At 45.3% G+C, this 24,007-nt stretch overlaps 1 protein-coding gene across 1 annotated transcript in view; it reads right to left on the bottom strand.

The window, feature by feature from the left end:
- Positions 1 to 13,772: 13,772 nt before the first annotated feature.
- FAM20C (FAM20C golgi associated secretory pathway kinase) overlaps positions 13,773 to 24,007 on the bottom strand; it is a 53,746-nt gene continuing 43,511 nt past the window's right edge. Inside the window, exons 6-10 of the mRNA XM_072349486.1 lie at positions 17,919 to 18,099; positions 17,233 to 17,342; positions 16,073 to 16,154; positions 15,528 to 15,587; positions 13,773 to 14,918 (exon numbers count right to left, since the gene is read on the bottom strand). Of these exons, the coding sequence (XP_072205587.1) occupies positions 14,666 to 14,918; positions 15,528 to 15,587; positions 16,073 to 16,154; positions 17,233 to 17,342; positions 17,919 to 18,099 (686 nt within the window). The 3' untranslated portion in view covers positions 13,773 to 14,665. The remainder of the gene's footprint in view (positions 14,919 to 15,527; positions 15,588 to 16,072; positions 16,155 to 17,232; positions 17,343 to 17,918; positions 18,100 to 24,007) is intronic.

Raw genomic sequence — 24,007 nt, forward strand, 5'->3', positions numbered from 1 at the left:
CATCTGCATCTGACAGATGTAATTGTCCTGCAGCTGTTGCCAGATAAGGGGTAGACTGGGAAGCCTCCAAACTTCCTTGGGGTGTCTGGGGTTGGAGGCTTTGGTGTAAGAACACCCATCTGAAATGATTTTGAATCACACTGCTGTGCTGCGGCATCAGCTTCTCTGTGTGACAGAGCTCAGTGGGACAAACTGTGCTGTGATGGGAGAAGAGAGGTGAGATGATGACATGCTGGGACAGGAATGAGGGGTTGCTGGGATGGACCTCAGTGCTTCACATCTGCTCCTCTCTGTCTGCAAAGGGGAAGGAGATCCACAGGTCCTGTGGGAGGCAGAACATGGCATTTATGAGTGATTTTCCATTCAGGGGTTATTTAACATGATTCAAGGGGGCAGGACCAATGACACTGTTCATTGCTCAGGAGATAGAAATGACTTGTCAGTCCTGGAGACACTAATCCTGAGCAGATAATGAGCACACCTGCCTTACTCGAGGCCATCCACGGCAGTTTGAGTTGAAATTGCAATGACAAAGTGCATTTTCTGAATGAAATGCCCCAGCTGGGGCTCAGCTGCATCCTGGAGCTGCACCAGGGTGATCCCAGCACAGAACCAGGATCTGATGGGACACTGAGACCAGGCAAAGGGAAGGAATGCAAACCCTGCTGTGCTCTGGTGCTCTTTGCCCTGGGCAGCAGAGGGCCTCCTATTGATTTGCCCTTGCTTATGTGTTTGATCAGACTTAAGCTGGTTTTACTGAGAACCCAGGATGTGGCAGGCTGGGAAGTGGGGCGGTTCCCTCTGCAGCCTTGCTACATATTCCTTCAGGATCAGCTGCTGCTCCTTGCTGGGGATGACATCTCCCTTTAACCCCCTGAGGGCAGGACCCTGGGTGACTGCCTGCATGGTTCCATAACGTATCAGCTCCTCCCACAGCTGTGTAGCACCTCACAGCTCTCAGCTAAAGCAACAAGCCAGCAATAGTCGGTCATGGTAAACAAATGGTCGGTCGTTTTAAAGAAAATGAAGCAAAGGGGAGACAAGAGGGAGGGCTGCATATGGCATATAGTATGAATGCTTACCAGTTAAGGGTTGACCATGCTAACAAAGGTCCATTAGAGTAGCCTGATAATGAGGGTGGGGAAAGTTTCCTCCTGCAGCGATGAGCAGAGCTCCTTGCTTTGGTGCACCTTCAATATTTGCAGCAGCGTATGTTTCTGCAGGGCTGCTCCAGCTGCAGTGAGGAGGCAGTAGGGACATAGAAACGTTTCCTATACAGCGGGATGTGGAAACATCTGCGCAGCATGGGCGCTCCAAGGGGAGGCTGAGCGCAGGGCCGGGTGATGTTGCTGCTGCCCTCTAGATGGTGCAGTCTGATAAAAAATTAGAGAATAAACCCAGCTTGCTGCGTCTGCGAGCTCTCCGACTTTTTCCAGGCAGAGGTTTTTAATTGCCTTTGCAGGAGGGCGGATTGCCAGTGACAGAGAACTGGAACGCTGCAGTGCTGGTAATTCCCTTAACAGCTGGGACGAGGGCCAGATCCACGGCAGTATATGCATATTTCCTATAACCTGGCCCAGTGCACTGTGTCGTGCCTTGAACTATCCAGCACGTTAAGTTTATTCCTAGGCCATTTATTTTGATTTTTCCTTTTGAACCCGGGAGTCTGTGCCAGGAAATGCAGCACATTTCAGAGGTCAGACTGGGAAATATCACAGAGCTAAGAAAGCTGGTTTAATGGTTTTCAGTATTTACAGTTCAGAACCACAAATTCCTGACTGAGAGTTTTGTGCTGAACAATGCCAGCAGTGTCTGTGCTGTGCCGCAAAGGAGATATTGGACAGAGCTGACCACTGCCAAGTGAAACTGATTGAAAAGAAATACGAAGAAAAGAAAATGTGGAAGAATCTCCTATTGGCAACCCTTAATAAGTGAAAACTCATGCAGAGAAATCTATCTGAGGCAGAGGAGAGTGATTTGATATGAGCCACCTTTTGATTCACTGATAGGACAAAGGCACCAGGAGAGTGAAAGAAGAAACGTAGACCACATGAGAAAGAGAGTGTGTATGATGGGCAGCAGCCAACACAAACTGGAAATCATTTGGTTCTCAAAATGAATGTGAGCGGAAGATATATAACTGCAAAGCCAGAGCAGGTTATGGAAAATAAGAGGGAGATTTGTTTTTAAGCAAAACATATCCTAGCAACATCACAGTCCTAATATTAGGTGGAGATACTGAAGCTGACAGAGCCATGGGAAAGGGAGAGGTATCCAATCCCTGTGTGGAAAGTAGGTCTCTTCTCTCATGGGCTGGGCTGGTACCTCCTTGTCTGTTTGACATCTGCTAGTGCAGAAGTCAGACTGGACTCTAACTGTCCCTGCTTGTCCCAGGAGAATGGGCCAAAGAAGTCTCTGATTCATGAAAATTCATTTTGGGTAGTTTGAATGGGACTGGAAGGATGCTACCGCCATGTGAGTACTTGAATGGGTCCTGCTGGTCGTTTGGGTAGGGCGTCTTGTCACTCCAAAGTATGGTAATGAATCCTATGAAAATAAAATGCATGGGCAGGGCACAGCTGTGCCATGTTGGGGTCTGTGCCCAGGTCTGTATGCTGGACACATCCCTTGCTCACAGAGGTCCCTTAATGGGGCTTGACACCTCCACACCAACAACCATCCCGCCTAACAAAGAGCCGAAATAAGCTCCAGAGCTGGAAATTTGGGTCATTATTAATATAATAATCATCATTATCATTGTTGTTGCTATTATTATTTTGAGCTGCTGGCCTCTCCTTCAGGCTGCAAGGGAGACAGCACCATGTGTAACTTTACTGAGGCAGCCAGGACTCTTCAGATCAACAAACATGGTGGTTTTTGCCATGGACTGTAAGCTCCAGTCCAGTTGGTTTTTCAAAGTATTATCAGAAGCGAAAGGCTACATTTAAAAAATGTATAAGCAGGGGCTTTCAGCTCTGAGTGCCTTCATTCATAATTTACCGGTGCTCATTTCTAAAGAAGAGTTGGTATTTTCACAAGGGAAGTGTACTTTAAAACCTTTCTTTACTTTGCAGCGAGTGTGAAATTACCTGAACTTCTTGACAAGGAGAGGGAAGCAGGAGTCCCTCAGATAGCCACAGGTTGCTTGTAACTCTCATGTAATTCAGCTGTGATTGGGATGTGTTGTTGCATTTCTTTGCAGTACAGCCCTTGTATTGGTGTTTTTAGGGCAAATTTTCTGAAAAGATCTCCGAATTCATGTCAACTTGGTGACTATCGTGATCCTATAAGCCTGAAGCAGAGCAACTGCTTGGTCATTCTCATCTCCCCCTAACATGCCAGTCCCACGCTGCTGAAAACTGTTCCACAGATACATCTGCTGGTTGCACTAGTGTGTCCTAAGCCTAACCCAACTCCAAAGGCCTGTTGATATACATAGGAATGAGAGAGGCTTCAAAATGTGAGGAGCTGAGTGTGGATGGCAGCATGGAGCTTTGCTCAGCCCCATAGTGCTTGGGTTCCTGCTGGCTCCCGTACCTGCCATGCATACACCTGTCTGCCCAGGCCCAGCACTGGTATGTGCGCAGATCTTAGCAGGGTGGGGGGAAGGACTGGAAGATGTTTACTCTAACAATAGATGCCCACTGTGTCAGTCTCCACAGTAATTAGGAGCAAAGCACTTTTAAAGCACCTTCCGTGCACCTATTACCCAGGCACAGTGTGAGGTGCAGCCATTAATCAGATAAGCTGCTGGAGATAACTGCTAATTGAGAACAGCCCGACTCCCTGAAGCTTCCCTCCCTCTTTCTGCTCACGCTGAAGTGTATAATTTGCTCTGCACAGTGGTATTGGTGAGCAGGCTGTGGCAGGTTGTGGTTCTGCATGGCTCCTGTGGGGGAGATTGGATGAGCGGGTGAGCAGTGCACATACAGTAACAAAACATGTGATATGGTCCTGTCCACATCTACGTGGTGGGGTGGATGCTGTGTGCTCATCTTTCAGTTCTGCAGAGGGGAGATAAGAGTGGGTGGCTGATAGTGAGGAACAGGGAAGTTTCCATGGATGACCACACTGGTGGCCTCCAGCTCACCAAAGCAGACAGTCCAGAGTTTGCAGCTGAGCTGGTGCCAGGAACTCAGCTTACTCATTTCACTTGCACAATGCAAGACTGTGTTGTAACACACAGCTCTTAACAGAAAGAAGGCTTCTGCACTGACAGTCCTCTTGAAATGGTACTTCTGGGTGAAGGTGCTGCTCGCCATCAGACTTCCAGTGCAGGCCTAGCTGGGAGGGCAGATCTAGAAATGAAAACTAACTTGTCATCTGACAATCAGCACAATAAATCAGGAGGAAATGCACAGAAACTGCTGGAGTTGCAACACAGTGAATCATTGGGCCCCACGTCCCGGATGTGCTGCACCACGCTCAGCAACCTGAGGACAAAGTTCCTCAACGTTGGGAATGAACACCTGCTGCTTTATTTTCCAGTCTGAATCAGCATTTTCTCCTCATTTCATTTTCTGCAGATGGATGCATTTTTCCCCCTCATGATCGTGAGTTAAAGATGCTATTAAAAACTGTGCTAACTCAGAATGAACTGCAGGAGAGTTTGTGCACCCCTCTTGGTCTCCCTCGTCCCCCTCTGCTGCTGGTTTGGGTAGCATGGTAATGTGGTTCCTTAGAACACAGGCAGATGGGACAGTGATAATCTCCTGTGTGGCACTAGAGCAGTGCAGGGGTCCATTGCTGGATGGATGCAGGACAAGTATTTGTAGCGGGTGTTCCTGCTGATCTTTCTACTCAGCACAGCTTTAATATCCGAAGAGCAGGCTGTCTGGGGGAAACAAAAAGAAAAAAGCCTCTCTCCCCAACAAGGCCATTTGGGGACACTCTCTGCCTAAGGGTTCCCACGTAATTCCCAACCAGACTTGGCTTTTTTCCCTTCTCTGCTCAGTTTTTCATCTTTCAGGAGATGCCTCAGACTTTGTGATGAAAGCCTGCCTCATCCCGTCAAGGGATTCAATTTGGCCCGACTGATGTTTATATCTATTAATTGTTTTTCCTCTCATTTTCTGATTTCCCACTGATTTCACAGGAAGCCCCGAAGAAAACAACCTTTGATGCAGAATAACATATTTCAAAAAGCAACTTCCCACCTCCAGTGTTTGGGGATAATTAAAAGAACTGAGCCTAAATGGCAAAGCTGCTGATCAACGTGTTTTCCTTTCACTATCTAAAACTGTTTGCTTTCTCCATATGTCAGACATCCCAAACTCAGGCATTTTTCCATAGGAAGGACAGAGGTGTTCCCTGTATGCTCTGAGCCCTGGTGTTCTTGTCCTGCTAATTTGTACTGTACAGAATGTGGAGTTTTTAGCATCTACTGTGACAGTCTTTCCCCGTGTTTCCGTATTGCTTTGTCTCCCGCTTGCATTAGCAAGTGAGTTTAAGTGAATAAGGTTAACCCACGCACTTTCCAAGGCAAATTTCTACAGATGGTCCAATTGGGTTAAAAAAAAGCAAAGAGGTCATGAGATCACAGGAGGAGCTGAGATGAATCCTGGGACTGGAGGTTCCTGGAACTGCCTGGTCCTTTGGCTCCAGATGGGGCTACACATCGATCACAGGATGTGGCCGTATCTGAACCAATTAAGGTTATCAACATTTAATAAAGGCAGAGCTGGGAATGTAGTAGAAAAAGCCTTTTGAGTCACAATATATGGCCAACTCATATTCAGGACAGATGGTGCTTTCTAAAAGTAGCTGCTTACTCCTAGAATTACTCTTCTTCCTTCCTGTGGCATATCGTCCTCATTCATTGCTGCTCCTGCCCACAAACTTCTCCTTCTCAGCATATTTATTTCTTGTGGTAATCTTAACGATCTTTAAGAAAATAAATTAAAGAAGCAGCTGGAAACAACCCTCTCTCCCCATCTTTATCTTCCTAACTTCACGTTCTTCTCTGGCAACGCTGAGCCCTAATCATGGATAAACATACAACATTTAGTTCTTTTGGAAAGTGCTTTCTGTCTTCCTACAGGAGCTGTAGTTCACCTTGTTGTTTGTTCACCTGAATGTCACACTCTCCATTTGAGTTTTTCCTTTGTTTCCCTCTAACTAAGGAAATCAGGGATAAATGGCAAAAAATTGTGCCAGTGTGAAAATCAAGAGAGATTCAGATTTGGCCCAGCAGACTTAATAGAAACCATGCATCAGCTCTACTCAACCTGTTAGACACCTCGTGGGGTATAGCTGAATGCCATTAAATAACTCAGAGGTCCCGATCCATGTCAGCCTCCCAGTGCTGTGAGAGGACTCTTGTATTCCTCAGTCACAGTCTGAGCATTAGATCTTCTCCTATTTAAGCCATACTCTCATTCTGGGAGATGGCAACTTCCACTGGCACCACGTTCATTAAACTGCCTATATGTCCATAACAGTATCCCAAGGTGCTGCTCATGCTGCTGCTTTCCTCTTGTAAGCTGGGGAGAATGAAAGCAATTGCATAAGTCTTCCCTATAGAAAGAAAGCTAGGCTGAGAAACAGAGGCCTTCTTCCTGCTCCACACAGGTTGCTCTGCTAACGACTGCAATCAACACAGATTTGCAGCCGATGTGTACTAACCAGCACTCAGACCAACAGTCCACTAGCAGCACTTTTTCCCTCTATTGTTCACACTGATGCCCAAGATTAATCTCTTTGCCCACAGCAGACTCCTCATCTGATTTATTTCTCTGTATGGAAGGGGACCTACCCAGGGCTCTGTCTCAGGGCAGTCGTTGCAAGGATATCTAATGATCAGTTCATCACATTAGTTTGATTAAACGATAGCTGTGATGAATGGCCCCACCATCACTGTGCCTGCCGCTCTTCTCTGTGGCTGTGAACACACTGAGAGCTGCATGGAGACCCGTCCTTGCCTGAATGCAAAGCTGAACTCAGCACGAGCCTTTCAGCAGGCCTTGGATCAGCTCTGCCATGGAGTGTTGTACACTGTGAGGTTTGGTAATTTGCTTATTCAGTCACAGGAAATGCCGCACTGCCATACAGCTCCAACAAACACACATCCAAATGAAAGCACGCCATAGGTGGGACGATAAATATAATTGCACCCAATTTTGCATTCGCACTCGTTTTCTGAAGAGCTAAAATGAGATTTCTAATATACTTATTATGAATATGTACATCTGCTCTGCCATTTTTGCATAATGAGCACATTCCTGATACTTAAAGAATCAGCTTCCTCTCTCTCTAGGAGATAGGCAAAGCGAGGCATGCTGTTATTCACAAATCTAGTTATTCGTTCTTCATATTTATTTATTTTTTTGGCTTGAAACACGCTGGGCAATCCATCATGTTCCCAGGAAAAGCCGGGGGGATCTGGAGAAGGCTCAGCATTCAGCTCTCATCTCAGTTATCACAAATCTCATTCGATACATTTGAATCTGTTGCAGAGGAAAGAGAAAATGCAACTCTCCATCGCACGTTTCCTAGAAGAGAGAGGAAAAAACATGTCTGGGCACAGTCGCCTTGAGAAACACATGGAGGAGGTTCCCATTCTTCCCCTGGATCTGTGCTGCATGAAGATGAGAGCTCCTGCAGGTGACTGGTGGGAGCAGATGGGATTTATGAGCTGGGCGATCGCCGTGGTCCTCTCGATGGCTTCACTTACAGCAAAAGCCAGACACCCACCTGAGTTCCCACCAGGGAACATTTGTTTTCAGGTGTTGCAAAACTGAGCCCCATGCACATAGCTGAGGCATTACTGTTTAATCAGGAAACACATGTACCGCTGCTGGTCGGAGGATGTGCTGGTACAGCTACTAAGCCCTTTTAATTTTTAACATCCCTGTTTGGAGGCCTCTTAGCAGCAGCTCTGTGCCACTGGCCCCCAGCAGGTGCTCTGGGCTAGATTCAAACAACTTGAAACCATTGGGAACAGGTCCATTAACTTCAGATTAGGTCCTCTGATGGGAAAATACCGATCATATCTGCTGAGTGAGGAGGTTTTGTGCAATGGCTGTTATTGCCTATTCAAAAGGTAAATAAATCTACTGTGGGAGAGCAGAACTTTTCCAATGGAAGCATCCAAGCACCTGAGCCATGACACAGCCTTCCTAACCTCAGCTCAGCTTCTTCAGAGAGAAGTTTCCATCAGCTTCTTGCTGATCAAACCTGCAGACAGCCCACAGGCTCCCAGTGCCAGCCCTGCATTTAGCAGCTGCTGAGAGCCTTTAGGGCAGCGAGGAAGCAGGGAGGCTCAGCTGGGTGAATGCTTCCTTAATGCTTTCACTTTCCTTGCCAACACAGGGAAGGAAAAGATGAAACAGCCACTATGAAAGAACCACCACCTCCAAGCATTTCTGCATTGAAATCCAAACCACTCATTGAAGCGTAACCTCCAGGGCAGCGACTTGAAGGCATGGAATCCACCACAATTGGTTGCAAAGATCAATAAGGCACGGTCTTCAGCTGTGCAGGTACAAACAGTGCAGCAGATGTCCTCAGATACAGCCCTCAGGTGGACAATGAGGGTGAAGCACTTGGAGGGCTCATTATGGGGCTGTTAACAACCTCCTACAGATGGCTACTGGATGAGTTGCAAAGGGAGGACTCTGCAGAGATGAACATCATAAAGAAACTCATTGCAAACATCCAGGTCTACGTGCTGCTGTTAGCATTATTAGGAAGCTGCTGTTTCAGTGCGAAGATTGAGCTACAGGTGCTTCAATATATAAATAATTGAATTCAGAGTTTATTCAGGCTAAGCAAGCACCCTTTACAAATGGAAATCTAGTGCAATTCAGTGAAGCAAGCAGCTAGCAATCTAGAAAATACATAAACAATAGAATATATAATCTTGTACCCAAGAAACCTGCGAGGAAGTCAGAGATTGTTCATCTGCCAATGGGGCAGCCAGGAGGGAACAGGCCTAAGGTCTGACCTGTGAAACTCTCACTGACTCCACTGGTTAGAAAGGAGTTGTTGCTTGAAAAGAAGCAAAAAGAGTTTTAATTGGATCTGGAAAATGCCGTGAACCTCACTAAGTGGTCCAACAGGAAAAGCCTTTTAACTCCACCATTTATAAAGTACTGCCTGTGGCACAAATGGGAACACGGGAGGACAAAGGAGGTGATGCAGGAAGGAAAGCCATTGCAGCTCTGGGTTGGCTCAGTTCTCAGCTCAGAAGAGGCTTCATGCCCAGCTTCCAAAGCTCAGCCTGAGCAGAACAGTGAGCGGTGCTTCTGGTCCACAATCCAGCAGCTGCAAGGAGGGGCTGAGCATCATCTTGCCTTTGTCATTTTTTAGATATTTTTACCCCCACTCGGGCTTACACAGCTGCATTGCTTCCATTGTGCTGACAGCTTTAACTTTCATTTGTCACTTAGCTGGGCACAGGGGCTCAGAATTTGCACGGGGATTGCAGTTCTTGTGTGATTGATGGCACCTGTGCAGGCAGCCAGGTGCTGCGGTGTGTGCTGTGGGCACAGAGCACTGTGTTTCTGCATACCCAGCCACCACCGCCGGCTGTGTTGGTACAGCACCAGGAGTTGGAAGGATGAGATTTTCAATTGTCTGTCTTTTGGGGTAGGATCTATCTTAAGTCAGCCTGGGATGTATTTTGAAGTTATGTCAGGGTCAACTAACGCACGTAGGTGGTTTTGGACATATGTCTATCAATCAGCGAGCTCCTTTCCAGAAGAGGTGGCAGAAGAATTTATGTAAGGAACCTAATGTCATTCATTACAATGGCCAAGGCATGACATGACCCAGATTCCCACATTCATAGAAGTGGAGAGTGCTCTGATCTGACACCTCCAATTGTGAGATGCTCTGCTTTAGCTCAAGCTGCCAATTCCATCTGCAAGCTGTTGGGTTCAGGCCCAGGTCTGAGCAGGATTCAAGGCATGACACATGCTGCTTCTGACAAGGGATGGGGACTGTCGTGTGTGAAGTTCATTTGAATGAGTGGAGCTGATCTCTCAGCACGTAAGTCTTCACGCAGGGCACTGATACAAATGCAGACATTCCCCCAGCGCGTTCCAAATCCCCTTCCTTCCTCATGCCAACTACATCAAAAGCTGCAGAAACGGAAGCCCTTGGAAAGTATTTAAATCTCTAAAAAGATGGAGCAGCTGATGGCATGCATTCCGGCATCTCTTGAACAGTTACTGGACAAACTTTTACTCTGACCTTGCATTAGAGGAAAGGGTACTGCTGTGCCAAATCAACGACCTCCCTGTTTGCTTATGCTTCATTTGCTGACCACGACCAGGGCTGGCTTCTTCAGACTTTTTATGCCTGTAGACCCACCAAAGCCATTTGCTTATCATTATTTTTGTTCCAGGCAGTCCCCATGAACACTGGATGAGTACTTTCCTGATGTGAATAGAGAAGTCAGCAGATAACTGACTCTGATGTGGTCACAGTCTGAGTTCTGGCTAGGAAGCGACTGATGAATCACACAGGTCCAGCGTGAAAAGTATCCTCAGGAAGATCCAGCAGCTTCTAACTGGTAATAACTTGAAATTCCATGTGACAACCTGTCCCAGGAAACTCAACACTTTCCTCAGACGCTCAATCTACATCTTAAAAAGAATTTTCCTTCAGTCTATTCATTTCTCCTTGATGAGCCACAAACATTTCAGAAAACAATCACTGGCAAGATAGTCCATGGGAACAACTGATATCCGAACTCATTCTGGAACATTATTTTTGCAGTTTTCCATTCAGCATCAGAAGAAAACTCACTCTATAAGGATGCACATCATCAAGGCTCTGGTGTGAGCCCAGCTCCAAGCTGGGACCACAAACACCTTGGCACAGGGAGAGCCTGAAGGTGGAGGTTGTGGGAAGGCGATAGTGTGCTGCTGTGTGCACCAGGGTATGGCATGGGCTGCCCAGGGAGGTGGTGAAGTCACCGTCCCTGGAGGTGTTCCAGAAAAGGGCACATGTGGGGACGTGGTTAGGGGGTATGGCAGAAATGGGCCGGGGTTGGATTTGGGGATCTTAGTGGTCTTTTCCAACCTTAAATATTCTGTGATTCTTAAGCAGACCCTGGGGTACCATGCAGCCACATATGGCCCCACCAGCAGACAGCACAGCGCCCTTCGGACACTCCTCCTTCCATGCCCACAGAAGAGTTCATTTTGAGTTCAGTGCCTGCAGGCACCATTTGGGCTGAATTCCCACATTCCCTCCTCCTGTGCAACGCTTCACAATATTGCTTACACTGCAATCTCCTTCAGGCTTGTAGCTTGTATATACATTGTAGGCATTGCCCGCTGCCGCTGATCACAACAGCGATACCTAATTCAAACAATGAGAGCTTTTTTAAATCTGTGTGAATTTCCTTTGATGCTTAAATAACATAAAACCAGCAAAACAAAACAAGGCTCTCATCTGAATCGCTCAGGAGAATACAGTAAGCTGCTCGAGGCTGCCAGATGCGGTTGTAATTAGGTGCTTGCAGAAGTATATTATCTATTTTATCTGTTATTTACTGTGCATACTACACTTATTGTGCTGAACGTGTCATGCCCCTGACAGAAGACTGCAGATTTCTCAACCTGTGACTGTCTGGATGCTGCTGCTACACAGTTTTTGAGAGTCAGAGACAAACCAATTGGATTCTGACATTTATTTATCTCCTTAGAGCAAATCTTTTTGTCTGAGAGATATGTAGGACTCCTAAAGAGATGTTACACCGCCTCGTGCTAATCCTCCTTAGCTCCCGGATTACTGACCTAACGCACAGTGACAGCCCTTTGGGAGCACCGTGCTGAGCTGCTGCAGAAGTACACAGCTCCACACACTGAGCCCACAGCTCTGCTCCATGAGACCCCACCGCTATGGACTGTCCTCAAAGGGGGCCCTCAAACCATACTGAGTAGTATGGCCTGTTTAATTAATCACCCTTTCCACATAGCAATGCCCTCTGGGTCAGCCCCAAATCCTCAGCTCCCCCTACCTTACAAAGGGCAGGAGCTCAGCTGCTGCCACTTATTGGATAAGCACCTTGACCTATATTTGGGTTTACACTGCTCAACTGTGGTTAATTTACTCCAGTTTATCACCTGAGGACCAGGAGAAGGGAAATGTCTCACAGCTTCTTAGCTAATACCTTTTTCTAAGGTGTTTGTAAGCCTCATCCTAAAGAACAACCCCTCTCTTAGCTTTTCTTTAAATATACAGGAAATATATACACAGAGCTATGTAGGAACAGAGGTAACCCAAGATTGCCTCTTGCTGTAGACAAGAACATTGTTAGAGGATTACAACCAGTTGTAACACAAAGCCTGCAAAGGGAAGTGCTGAAGTTAAGGAAAGAAACTGGAGACCCAGTGGACCTGGCTACAGTATGGTAAAAACAAGCAACCTTCAGTTGATTATCCTACGTAAGTACAGCTCGTTTAGCTTATAGAAATCCGGACTCATAGCAGTAAGGTTTCATCTGAGTTCCTATCTGCTGCTGACTCTCCAGCCTGCACCCTCCTGCCAGGAGCTCCTGACCTACAACTCAGCTTCTCCAGAATGAAAATATCTGCCATCTCAGAGGCTGCCAAACACTGCTTTCCAAAAGTACTTCAGGTTTGCACCAACCCCAGAGGCAGAAAGCAGAACTGCTCCCATAGGAGATGCTTTTATTGTCCTTGCCTCATATTTTCACAGTGAGAAAAAGCTGCACCTGCAGGAGAACCGCAGCCAGGCACTGCAAATGGATTAAGGGAGAGAACTTGAGATTTTGCTGAAGGAGAGAAAGAGAGGACACATAGGCAGTCCTCTGTAACCCCTCAGGGATGAAAGATACAAACAAATATGCATCACCCAACTCGCCTTCTTACAATCCTATATTTCGCATCTTTTGGGTAAGGGAGAGGGAATGGCAGAGCAAGTGCTATGTTAGAGAGCACATCCCCAGATCACAGCTGGATCTCAGGCAGTGTAAAACGCCACAGGGTAACACAGCAATTTTCTGAGTGCATGGACAGCTGCAGAGTCTGAGCTGCACTGACTTCTTTGCATACCATGTATGTGAGGGTCATGGGAATTGGAAATGGGGAGAAAAACAGTAACAAAGGCATTTGTTGGTGATTATATATCAAATTAAGAAGTGAATAAGACTGCATGGCTGTTCTTTTTGTCTGTTGTGTTAAGGCTGCTGAGTTACCCTGCACTGCCTACCTGCTAGGCTGTCTGGCTACAAGCTTTTAAAACGCACGTTTACAAACCCTTGAGAAGAGAGACATAAAATGAAAGAATTGTCAGCAGTGAATGATGACTGTGATGAATATCATCACAATAAATCCTGTCCTCTGCCCAAAGGAGCGGTGAGGGACTTCTTCTGTACCACGCCATGTTTCTGCATGTCAGATACAGCCTCTCCTACAATTTACAGCTACCTTTTGGCCTGAAAGTCTCAACACACTCTTCACAAGCTCAGCTGTGTGCAATTCAAAACTATTTTCCTGAGAATATTGCATTTATTGATAATTTAGGTTGAGATTTTCAGGCCTGCTCTAGGGCTTCTGCTCCCTAAGCCAGAGGAAGTGATGCATCTAAACCCTCTGGGAACGCGTCTTTTTGAGGTGCTGCTGCACAGCTTGCTTCTACAGCTATAACTGCAACAGGAAGGGATGCTGGAATGATAGTCAAAACAATGCTTTCCCATGGAAGATTAACTATCGTTACCACTGTGGTCCTTAACGGATTTGTAATGTACATTAGTCATATATTGCAGTGACAAATGAATTCACCTACACATGAATGGCTACACGTCTTGCCATATCTTTATTGCACTTTTACCACGTTGCAAACAATTCCACAAAAATGCTGCAAAAGTAAGCCTAGAGCTGCTGAAAACAGCTTTTTACCCATATATGTATATATTTACACAAAACTATCAAAAGCAAAGTTGAAAAGTAGCAGCTCAGCTATGATAGTCTAGAAAGATAAGAGCTGCCACCTCCTTAAGGATAAATAGTACAACTTGTCATTTTACATCACTTTGTAAAACCAACATTCAAGTATTCCTGTCAATGCACAATTAGTGAAATTCCCTTCTGGTAATCACTGTATTCATTATTATTATTAATATTATTTTTTGCCTTTAAAAGTTTGCAATGCCTTAACCCTTTAAATGCTGAATAGCTGGGGAAAAAAAAAGAAAGTGTTCAATTTAAATAAGATACAGTGGATTAGAGCACTTAAAGGGTTAACACAAAATGCTATCTGGACTGTCACCACAAATAAAGTGTGAGTCACAAACCTATGCTGTCCCTCTTCATTAAATTTGGTAGGTAGGTCTGGGGATTCGTAGATATACCGTATATAAATACAAAATATTAAGTAAAGGCCTCCTTGCTATACAAAAAGGACAGGAGGTGTTTTGCTATCAGACCACTGTCTGTCGACGCTTCGAATGTTTTCTCAACCCTTCCATAATCTCTTCTCAGGAACTAATGAAAAGCATCACGTTAGACTTATTTTTCTTAATGAGCTAATCCTTTGCAGAGTCTACACATTACCTACTCTGGGAACAATTATATCTCATTTCTGAATTCACTGAATTCACAAAGTGGCATACCAGTCTTTTGCAAGACTTTTTTTTATCCTTTATGAATCTTCTTTACTTGGCTGATAAAAACGTAGTCTTGCGATTTCACTACCTCTCGGTCGCAACAGTGTTAACATCAGTGTTAAAGTCATTTTCAACCACATTGTCATAACCATCCTTTTCTATACAGTCACCGACAGCCTTGAGGACAATCCGCAGCCGCCTGTCCATCGCCTCCAAATGAGGTTGATAGAGAATGGGAGCTATTTTATCTTTTAGCAAAGATTCCTTCATCAGGAGACTGAGTTTGTATTCCTCCTTGGCTAACAACTGTAATCGCAGATAGGTAGACTTCCTTATTCTAAGAGAAAAAGGAAAAAAAATTTATCTGTATCAATGTTTTCATCACTGTTGATCTCAATGAGGGTAAAAGGGTAAAGTCATAGAGTTGATAGCAAAAAAAATGTTACAATGTGATCTGAAATGCTAAGAACCATGCAGCATCACATTCCAAACGTGTGCTTCCATTTTCACCTGGCTGGTGATCTTTGGGAGCCTGCAGAGAAGGAGCTGCCATGCAAAATGAAACTCTATAGATATCACTCATCTCAATACTCCTGGCCATGGGCTTTGAGGAACACATCTTTAAGAAACACTCCAGCTGAGGGAAGAGTTCACCCTTGACTTCAGTTTTGCCTTAATAAAGCCAGATTTTAGCAGAGCCTCTCACAACAGCTCAGAGCCACGCTCCTGCTGGCAGATCTTAATTCAGTAAAGCACTTCAGCGTGTCAGTGCCAATGCTCAGGGACAGCTCAGGTCAGGCTCATCAGGCAGGATCACAGCATCCCCTGTCTCTATGGTTTGCAGTGGAAGACGCACTCAAACATTACAGTCCTAGTAAGTAACATTTCAGCTAGTAAGCTGAAAAATCTGCACAAAATGGAGGACGACTACAGAGATGAAACATACCTGCAGCACTGGTTTAAAGGCACCAATATGGAAAGTTCATCGTGGGAGTATTTTCCAAACCTATTTAAAGGTAAGAAGAAGAATGTGACAAATGCTGCTTTAGAGACTCACTTGCACACCTCTTTTCATTTCAGGAAATGCAAGTATGAAATTCATAGCTGTGTATATTCTGCTTAACTGGACTGGCACTGAGGAAATCCAGACTCCAAGCCCAGCCACTTATTCTGAACAAACGACACAGTTCTGGCAGGTTTCAGTTTTTCTTTTCTGAAGCAGGGATGCAAATATTTATTCTGCACTTTTCTTTGCTAAGCTCCTCTCCTTATAAACTCTGAGATAAGGACCAGGAAAACCTGTTTCTGAGAAGCAGATAGCATGCAAGAATTTGGCTCTGCTTTGGGGCTTCTAATACTGCCTTAGTATACCAGTAATTGCTAATAATTCATAAATTACAGGATGCAAAATTGTTTCATAATGGCTACTATGAAGTAAATAGTTTGGCCTAAATTGTTTCATTGTTCAAAAAGATTATTAAAGGTACTTACCCTCTTCCATTATCTAAGTGGATTATAAATGTTTCATTTCCAAACTTTTCAAAGGTTTCATAGTGATGTCGATCCATGTTACCTATGGAGAAAAAAGACCATTCTCGTTAAGGCTTGGCTTTGCAGGGGGAAATGGACTCTTGAAATAGGGATGTTCATCCATATGACTTCACTAATGCATTTGATCCACATCAAACACCCCGCTTTTTCTTGGTTAAAAACTTCTTTCCAAATTTCTGCCCGCCTGGAAAGCCAATAAAATGTTATGGCTCTAACATACGGAGCAGGATGCTCCTGGTACTGCTTTGGGCATCCATGACAGATGGACATGTGATCAACATTTTAAGGTCAGTGTGTTGAGCACTAGTGCCAAGTTGGAGTTTTTATCTTCATAGTGGGGATCCTGAGTCACTTCTAGATGCCACATATGGCTGCTGAGCTGTGATTTGGCCTCTCCTGCTGCAGTTTATTGCAGAGATCTCAGTAGTAGAAATGGCACAGGCTCTGTCCTTGCTCACTTGTCTTCAAGGACCAAGTGCGTATGTTGGCACCTTGCAGTTATACTGGCGCAGCAGGGCAGGTTACACATACAAATGTCTCATTGTTAACCTCTGAGTAGGCTTGGAATAGGTCACTATTAAATTCCTGCTTATAATTATTTTATTGTGGGCAGGTTACCTAACCAGGAAAAAACCTTCCTAATACAAACCATAGTTGTCTTTGTGACAAATCAATACTTCTCCACTCCCCAGTCCCAACCTCCAAGTCTGTGGAGCAAGCAGCAGGGAATACTACTGCAGGATGAAAGCAATGTGCCAAACTGAGCAGTCTTTGCAAGGGTATGCAGAAGCTGTCCATAACAGTGCTAAGGCGCTCACTACAGCAAATTGTGAAGCCCCTGGCAGCTTTGAAGGAGACTAGCATGACCTGCGTTTATCACTGTGCACTTCTGAGCATCTTTATTCCTTTAATCTGCACTGATGGGAATACATAACCATGTAAATGTGCATTTTCTCATAATCATCTAGAATGGCATATACTGCAAATGCAGCTTCAGCCACGCTTTAGCAAATTGCTGAGCTATGCAAAGCGGTGTAGAAAGAAGTGGTTCTTATTCTAATTAAATGTTGCATTTAATTTTTGAAAGAGATGAAACATACCCATTAGAAAATCAAAAACTGTCATATCCATTATATCCAGAATTCTGGTCCCACTGTCATACGGGGGTGTTTGTTTAACCTCTTCACAATAATCTGGATCAACTTCCCATCTGGAAAAGCCAATATTTCAATATTTTATGTGACATGCAAAGCTTACTGAGTATTAAAAAAATAAATTGTTGTTTTGTGAGGATTTACAGGAGCATGAGGAGGCAGCAGATTCCTCAGGCTGCTTTCAGTAGTGCAAGCAACCGGTAACGATTGTGACTGATGAAAAAGGAAGAAAATCACAACACTGAAAACTATGTGGCCAACAGCTTCAGGATTTAGGAGACCAGCTGCATTATCAGTCATATGGTGAAAACATCTGGGACTTGTTTAAGGCTGCTGATAGCAGTGAATCTTCTGTTCTCTGATAGGACGTAATACAGGTCCCAACACAACCCATCAAAAGCCATCGCACATATCTATCCCACAAGGGGACTATGACACTGAAGGTCATTTCAGGTCCAGGACTGTAGCCCAGAGCTCCTTGCAATTGTAAGTATTCCCGTTCCAGGAGCTGGAGCCACTGAAGAAATGCAAATGTTCTCCTACACCACAGCATATTAAGTGAGATAGAGAAAGCACTGCTTAATCTTCCTCTTGGCATTTGCTGCAGGTGAACTTTGCTCAGTACTACTCACTCTGCTTTCTTGCGCTTGTGGTAGGAACGCCTCCAAGGGTTTCTCCAGGTTTTCCTTTTAGCTAAGGACAAATCAGGAAGAAAAGCAGCTAGAGACCCTTCGATCTGATCTGGTTTTCCACACAGGGCATGCTCGGTTGAGCAGTAGTAGGAGCATTCGCCATAGAAGCAGATGTTGTTGGCTGACAAATAAAGGAAAACTCTTTTAAAACCTACTCTTCAGTTAGTTTTCAAGAATCCACAAAAACACTGCCGTATGTGAAAAAACTTAAGCAGAAGCTCTGACCCAGAACCCGCTGTTACCATGCATAGCTCTCTTCCACTGAAACCACTAGAAAGGCCGATTTATTTCAGTGGCTGGGATCACACCCTATGCTGAGCTGTGACTGTTTCCATGTTATACTCCAAAACAACAAAATATATGGATTTTTTTCCTTCCTTCCAGCCCCAGACTGATATGTGTCCTCTTGCATGTGTTGCCCTACATTAACTGGGGTGGCTGAAACCCAAGTCCTGCAGCTGAGCAATGATGCATGACCAAAATTAAGCCACCTTCTAAAATCTTGACTTGTATTTAAAGAACAGACAATAACATTTTATCCATTTACTTGCTGGGATGAGAACTGGCGGTTTTACTAAGGAGAGCTATGCAGCATGCAGACTCATGTGGGGGTGCATGGAGAAGGTGAAAGCTGCACAGATGTAAATCTTTCAATACACATCCCAAATAGAAATGTTCTCCTCCACACACCACATTACCCCAACAACCACAGACAAAAGACCTGCAGCATGTTTTGGAGTGTGCATTACCTTAAAACTTCCCCAAAGCTGCCACCACATTTTCTGTAATAAGAAGAACCATCCACCCCTTTACAAGAAGCCTTTCCCTTCCCACAGGACCACAACCAAGAAGGAGAACATGATGCTTAGCTTGTTGGTTTGCAACAACTCTTCCTAAAACTACTGTATGCACATAAAATGTCATTAGAGGGAGATTGTGCCCTTTTCTTATGGCAGCACACAAATGCAGAAGTCACTTTGCCTCCTAATTCCTACTAAATTCAATGTTCCTTCAGAACGACTCTCCTTGCAGGAGAAGTAAACAGGTGTAAATGAGGCAGGGAGGGCTGGTGCATCAATGAAGGTTGGTTTCTACCTACTGCATGTGGCTCGGAAGCACAGGCTGGCAGGCTGCCACTGCAGCACACCCATCAGTGGGATGGATGTTTGTCCCTCCTAGCCTACAGATGTGTGTAAACCCAGCCTAGGGCTGGCAAGGCACACAGGATTTGAGGCAATGCTGGTGCGAAACAAGGGAGATAAGAAGCAAAGAGGGCAAGGAGCAACGTGGGTCCCATGGCACAGAGATAAGGGGAAGAACAGAGAAATAGCATGGGGCTGCAGCTGAGGGAGGAGTGGGAGAAGGTGGAACAACAATAAGGTCTCGTGATGGCTTTGATTGCATTAATTAGCTGTATTGCATAGGACTAACCGCCAACCCTGGAATTACAGCAAATAATCGGACTAAAAGGCTGATGATTTGCTACTTGACAGCTTCAATCAGGGTTTCATTTGCAGCCTCTATCGATGGTCATCGATTTGCCCACTGAGGTGCGGTTCCTTTATGCTGGGCGCACACTTTTCAAATCCCTCTGTTGACAGCAGCTCTAAGGGCTGCCCACGTGTCCGCCCTTAGGTACAACTCCTGCCCAAACAGTATGTTCACATTCACACGTTAAAGCCCGATTCACTCCAGAAAATGACTGAAAGAGAAGTACTTGGGAGAAGAGAAAATGAAGATCAGAAGCAGCAGAAGGCAGAGGGGGAGCACGCAGTGCCAGCTGCAGGGCCTGCAGGCTGAGGCCTGGCTGCGGGCTGGCCCTGTGTCCCTCAGACCAGGCCTGCTTCTCCTCCCCATGCCAAGCAAAGCTGAGGCCCTCAGCTCCTCATACACCAGCCTCTCCAGCCCCAGAACCATCTCAGTGGCCCTCACTCATTCTCTTAGCCTAAAATCAAGTGCAAAGTCAACATCTGAAGAAACCCAATGTGATGCAAGCTGTCGGCTCGTGGCCCTGCGGCCTGTGATCGCTCAAGGGTTCCCTTTCCACAAGGGCTCTTGCAGCACAGTCTTGATGTATTTATCCCTGGGCTAATGGAGGTACCTCGGCTGCCTTTGATCATCCTGGCAAAACCAGGAGGGCTTCGTGCCTCCTTGCAAACCTCTTAGGATGAAAGTGCAGAGCTGTGGATCACCTGCGGGCAGCACAGTGTGCTGCTGTGGGTCTGTGGATGGGAGGAGCGGGTGGGTGGTTAGGGAGGCTGGGGTATGTTCAGCCAGCAAAGAACGGGGGAAAACATCTGTGGTTTATACCTTGAAAAGAAGTGATTGCAGACAAAGTGTTTCAAGGGGCTCCAGGCTGCCACAAGGGATGGTTTACAAGAAATCACACACAGATGCTGTGCCTGCTGAGGGCTAGCACAGAAGAATCAGGAGGTACAAAGAGATGCCTGATTTCCCAGTGCCTGCTGACACGGTGGGAAGGCAGGGCTCTCCCCAGCTGCAGCCAGTGCCTGCATGGAATCGAAGCTGCGGTGAGCTCCTGTTTGGTTCGGCTGTGTCAGCATCACCTGCTGCTCTGCGCAGGGAAGGAACCCGTTCCTATTTATCTTGATCACCAGAGACAATTTATCTCCCAGGGGCCGGGTGACCTGACTTCCCAGCTGGCAGCAGGAGGCCAGCACTCTGTTATCTGCTGCTGCATGGGTTCTGCAGCAAGCAAAAGGCACACAGAGATGCCCCTCCTGTGCTATCGCAGCCTCTGCTGCACACTATGCAAATCTGACCTTTCAAAAAAAAAAGGAATTATAATAAACACAGCATTCTGCACAGCGGGGAAGATATATGCTGTGTTTAATAGTTTGCTCTGGAATTTAACTAGGGGAACAATGAAACCCTGCTTGGTATTGTCAGCGGAAGCAACTGGGAGTAACCATCTGACAGTAATCACACACTGGAACCCAGATAAATCTCAGAAGGCTTTGGGGCTATCTCCACTGTCATGCTGCTGCTGCTGAGGGGTGACACAGCTGGCACATGGGCTGCTCTGCTCCTGCCGTACCCTCCAGCTATTGACTTTCCCACAGAGCCCCATTGCTGCAAGAGGAGCGCAGCCACAGCAGGATACAGCCCATCATTAGGGCAGTAAGCATGAGGTAAAGGCATAATGTGTTTTCTGACAGCTGGTGTTCTCTCAGACATACAGAACTCACTCTGCGTCACTTCTATCTGTTTTCTGGGTGTAGCGGAGGTGACAGGTTGATGGATCTCAAGTGATTATTAACGAAATTAACTTATTTGATGCATACAGAAGAGACATGCTGAAATGTCTATCCTGGTTCTTATATACAGAGAGTGAGATGAAGCAGCCTAAATGATCTGGGGAAATAGACTCGTTTTTAAGGCTTCTTAAAAATGAAGAAATAAAGAGCTACCAAAGACAGAAAAATGCTGCTCTCATTTAGGGCTTCAAGGTGCAGCAGCAAGCTTCTTGGAAGCCTAAGTAGGTGACCCACATTCTGCAGGGCATGCTGAGTGGGAAATTCCAGCCAAAGACACAAACCCAGAACTTCAGCAGGAGTCCCTTTGGAAGGCAATGAGAGCCCCAGAGAGTGGGAGCAGCCACCAGGACTGCATGCAGGAAAGGCAGCAGCAGCACAGCCAAAGCAGAAAGGGATGTTTACATACATGGAAATGCTCAAATAATTGGAATCTGCAACACGTAAACCCCTTCTTCATTAAAAACAGACAAAAAACCTGTTTCCCTCAAAGCACAGTGGAGGAAAGAGAATATTGAACCGTGTCACAAATGTCTAACTTCCAATATCTGAGGATGGATGCACACAATTCATAATGAAATCCAACAAAAATCACCACATTCGGTGATCAAAACTTGAACTAATTATGACAATTAAGAAGCAGAGAGTGTCTGTGTATTCATCTGCACATTTTCTGTGCATCACCCTGGTAGCTGAACCATAATTCTTCTTGGGAAGAAAAGGAACAAGTGGAAATACCTTAAAGCAAATTGCTTGGCAGGGCAATTCTTTTATTGAGATTTGCATGACTCTTAATAGAGGACATTTAGCAAGCCTGTGCAATTCAAGTGCTGGAAAGAGCTCTGAATATTTACCGATGCAATGCATGAACAAATCTTTCATTTACCTGCTCAAAATAATAGCTAATTCCGAATTGCTATTGTTTGCTGAGAGGAAAAAAAACAAGCCACCAGAATCCCTTGGAATTGGTTAATATGAACAAAAACACAGTGCTTACTAGCTGTGCAACATTGATTTCTTTAAGCTGCTGCCTCAATTACTTCCAAAACGAAGGCTGACATCATTAATATGACTCTTTTTTCCTAGCAAATTACCATTCATTTGTAAGAGTAGCAGGGCTACTGCAGTCTGCCCTACTGCAAAGGATGTAAAATTAATTTAAATAATTACTGACCTAATTCCATTTCTCATGTTCAGTCCAAACTGCCTGAAAGAGCACTTTTCTGCAATCTGCTTTCCCTCTGAATGCAGCCGATTGCAATGCCCGACCCCAGCCCTGCCTGCTCGCAGGGAAGGACAGACGGACACCACGTGCTGTGCAGCAGCATCTGCCTGAGCTGCCTGCAAGGAACAGATCTCCATTTCCATTTCTGCTGGAACAAGTGTGGAAATTCAGGAAGGTCCCTTCTAACATCCCTCATGCTGGTCTAGGGAAAAACACTGTGTATTGGGCTGCAGTCACAGCGCTCATAACAAACCCAGGCAGGGTTTTCACTGCAAATGATGGCCTCCCAGCCCAAGGGGAAGAGTTCTGTAAATAATGAATTACATTCAGTGCTTGTTGCATGGATAGGGACACAGTGCTGGCAGAAGCAGTACATCCCCATGAGCAGCCATTGTCAGCAGACACTTCTGTGGAGGGGGATGCAGAGATACCAGGCAGTCCCAGAGGGGCCTTAGTGGCCATATGGCCACATGCAGACTGATGCTTGCAAGTATCCATGCAGCACTACAGAACTAATTGCTTAATTTAGGACTTTTATCACTTTTTCATTAGGCATTAATTAATGTCTGCCTTTTAAGGTCAGTATGAAATACAAGATGGAGGCTGGGCATATGTTAATGAGGCTCCTACTAATTAAATAAAAGCTTTGCAAGGAAGAGCTCTGACAAGTAACCGGCATGATTTGCACATGGCATATAGATTCAGAATACGTAAAATGTGAGTAAAGCATCTTATATTTGAAATGAGCCAAAGTATCTTTATGTGCACAAACAGCTCTAAGATTATTTTTTGTAATCTTTTATGGGTAATTATTTGCCAGAAAACAAATCAAACAATAATAATAATATATATATATATATGTATATATATATATATATACACACATATGTAGGCAGAGAGAGCTAGAAGAAAGGGAGTGAGACAAGTGCCTGGCTGGCGCCTGCAGCGTGCCTACAGACCACATTTGTGCACACCATCAGTCATATGGGCACAACTTGGGCTCGTATAACATGGGGAAGGTGAAACATCTTGTAATTGTGTAATGTATTGCACAAGTATAGTTACTGGAATAAGTAACAGTCTGCTCAACCGTATCCTGCAGAGCCAAATATAAATATTAAGCTAAAAATAACAGCCACAATAATGACTTCATTGGTGCTCACAACAGTGTGATAAACACTTTAAGAGAGAATGCTGTGCAGTGCAGGCTCTGCTTTCCAGCTAGCAGCAGTAACACGATGCTGCCATGGGAGAATCTGTGCTGAAGGCTTTGGGTGTTGCTTTCAGGGATCTGGGCTAAGCACCTGCTGTCCACGCACACCGAGGGAAGGAGAGAGCCCTAGAGATTCTTACTCCAGATTTCCTGTTACACAAGCCACAGCCCAAGTTCAGGAATGCACATTTGCACACAGCTGAACTAATATGAGCTAAGCTCTGTGGACACAGCTCGATGTTCTACATCAAGCATTTCCCTGTATATTCTTTCTGCACAAACATATTTAACCATGTATTTTTATGCCTTAATTCAG

Source organism: Excalfactoria chinensis, chromosome 14 (assembly GCF_039878825.1).
Source record: "Excalfactoria chinensis isolate bCotChi1 chromosome 14, bCotChi1.hap2, whole genome shotgun sequence".
Classification (NCBI taxonomy): Eukaryota; Metazoa; Chordata; class Aves; order Galliformes; family Phasianidae; genus Excalfactoria; species Excalfactoria chinensis.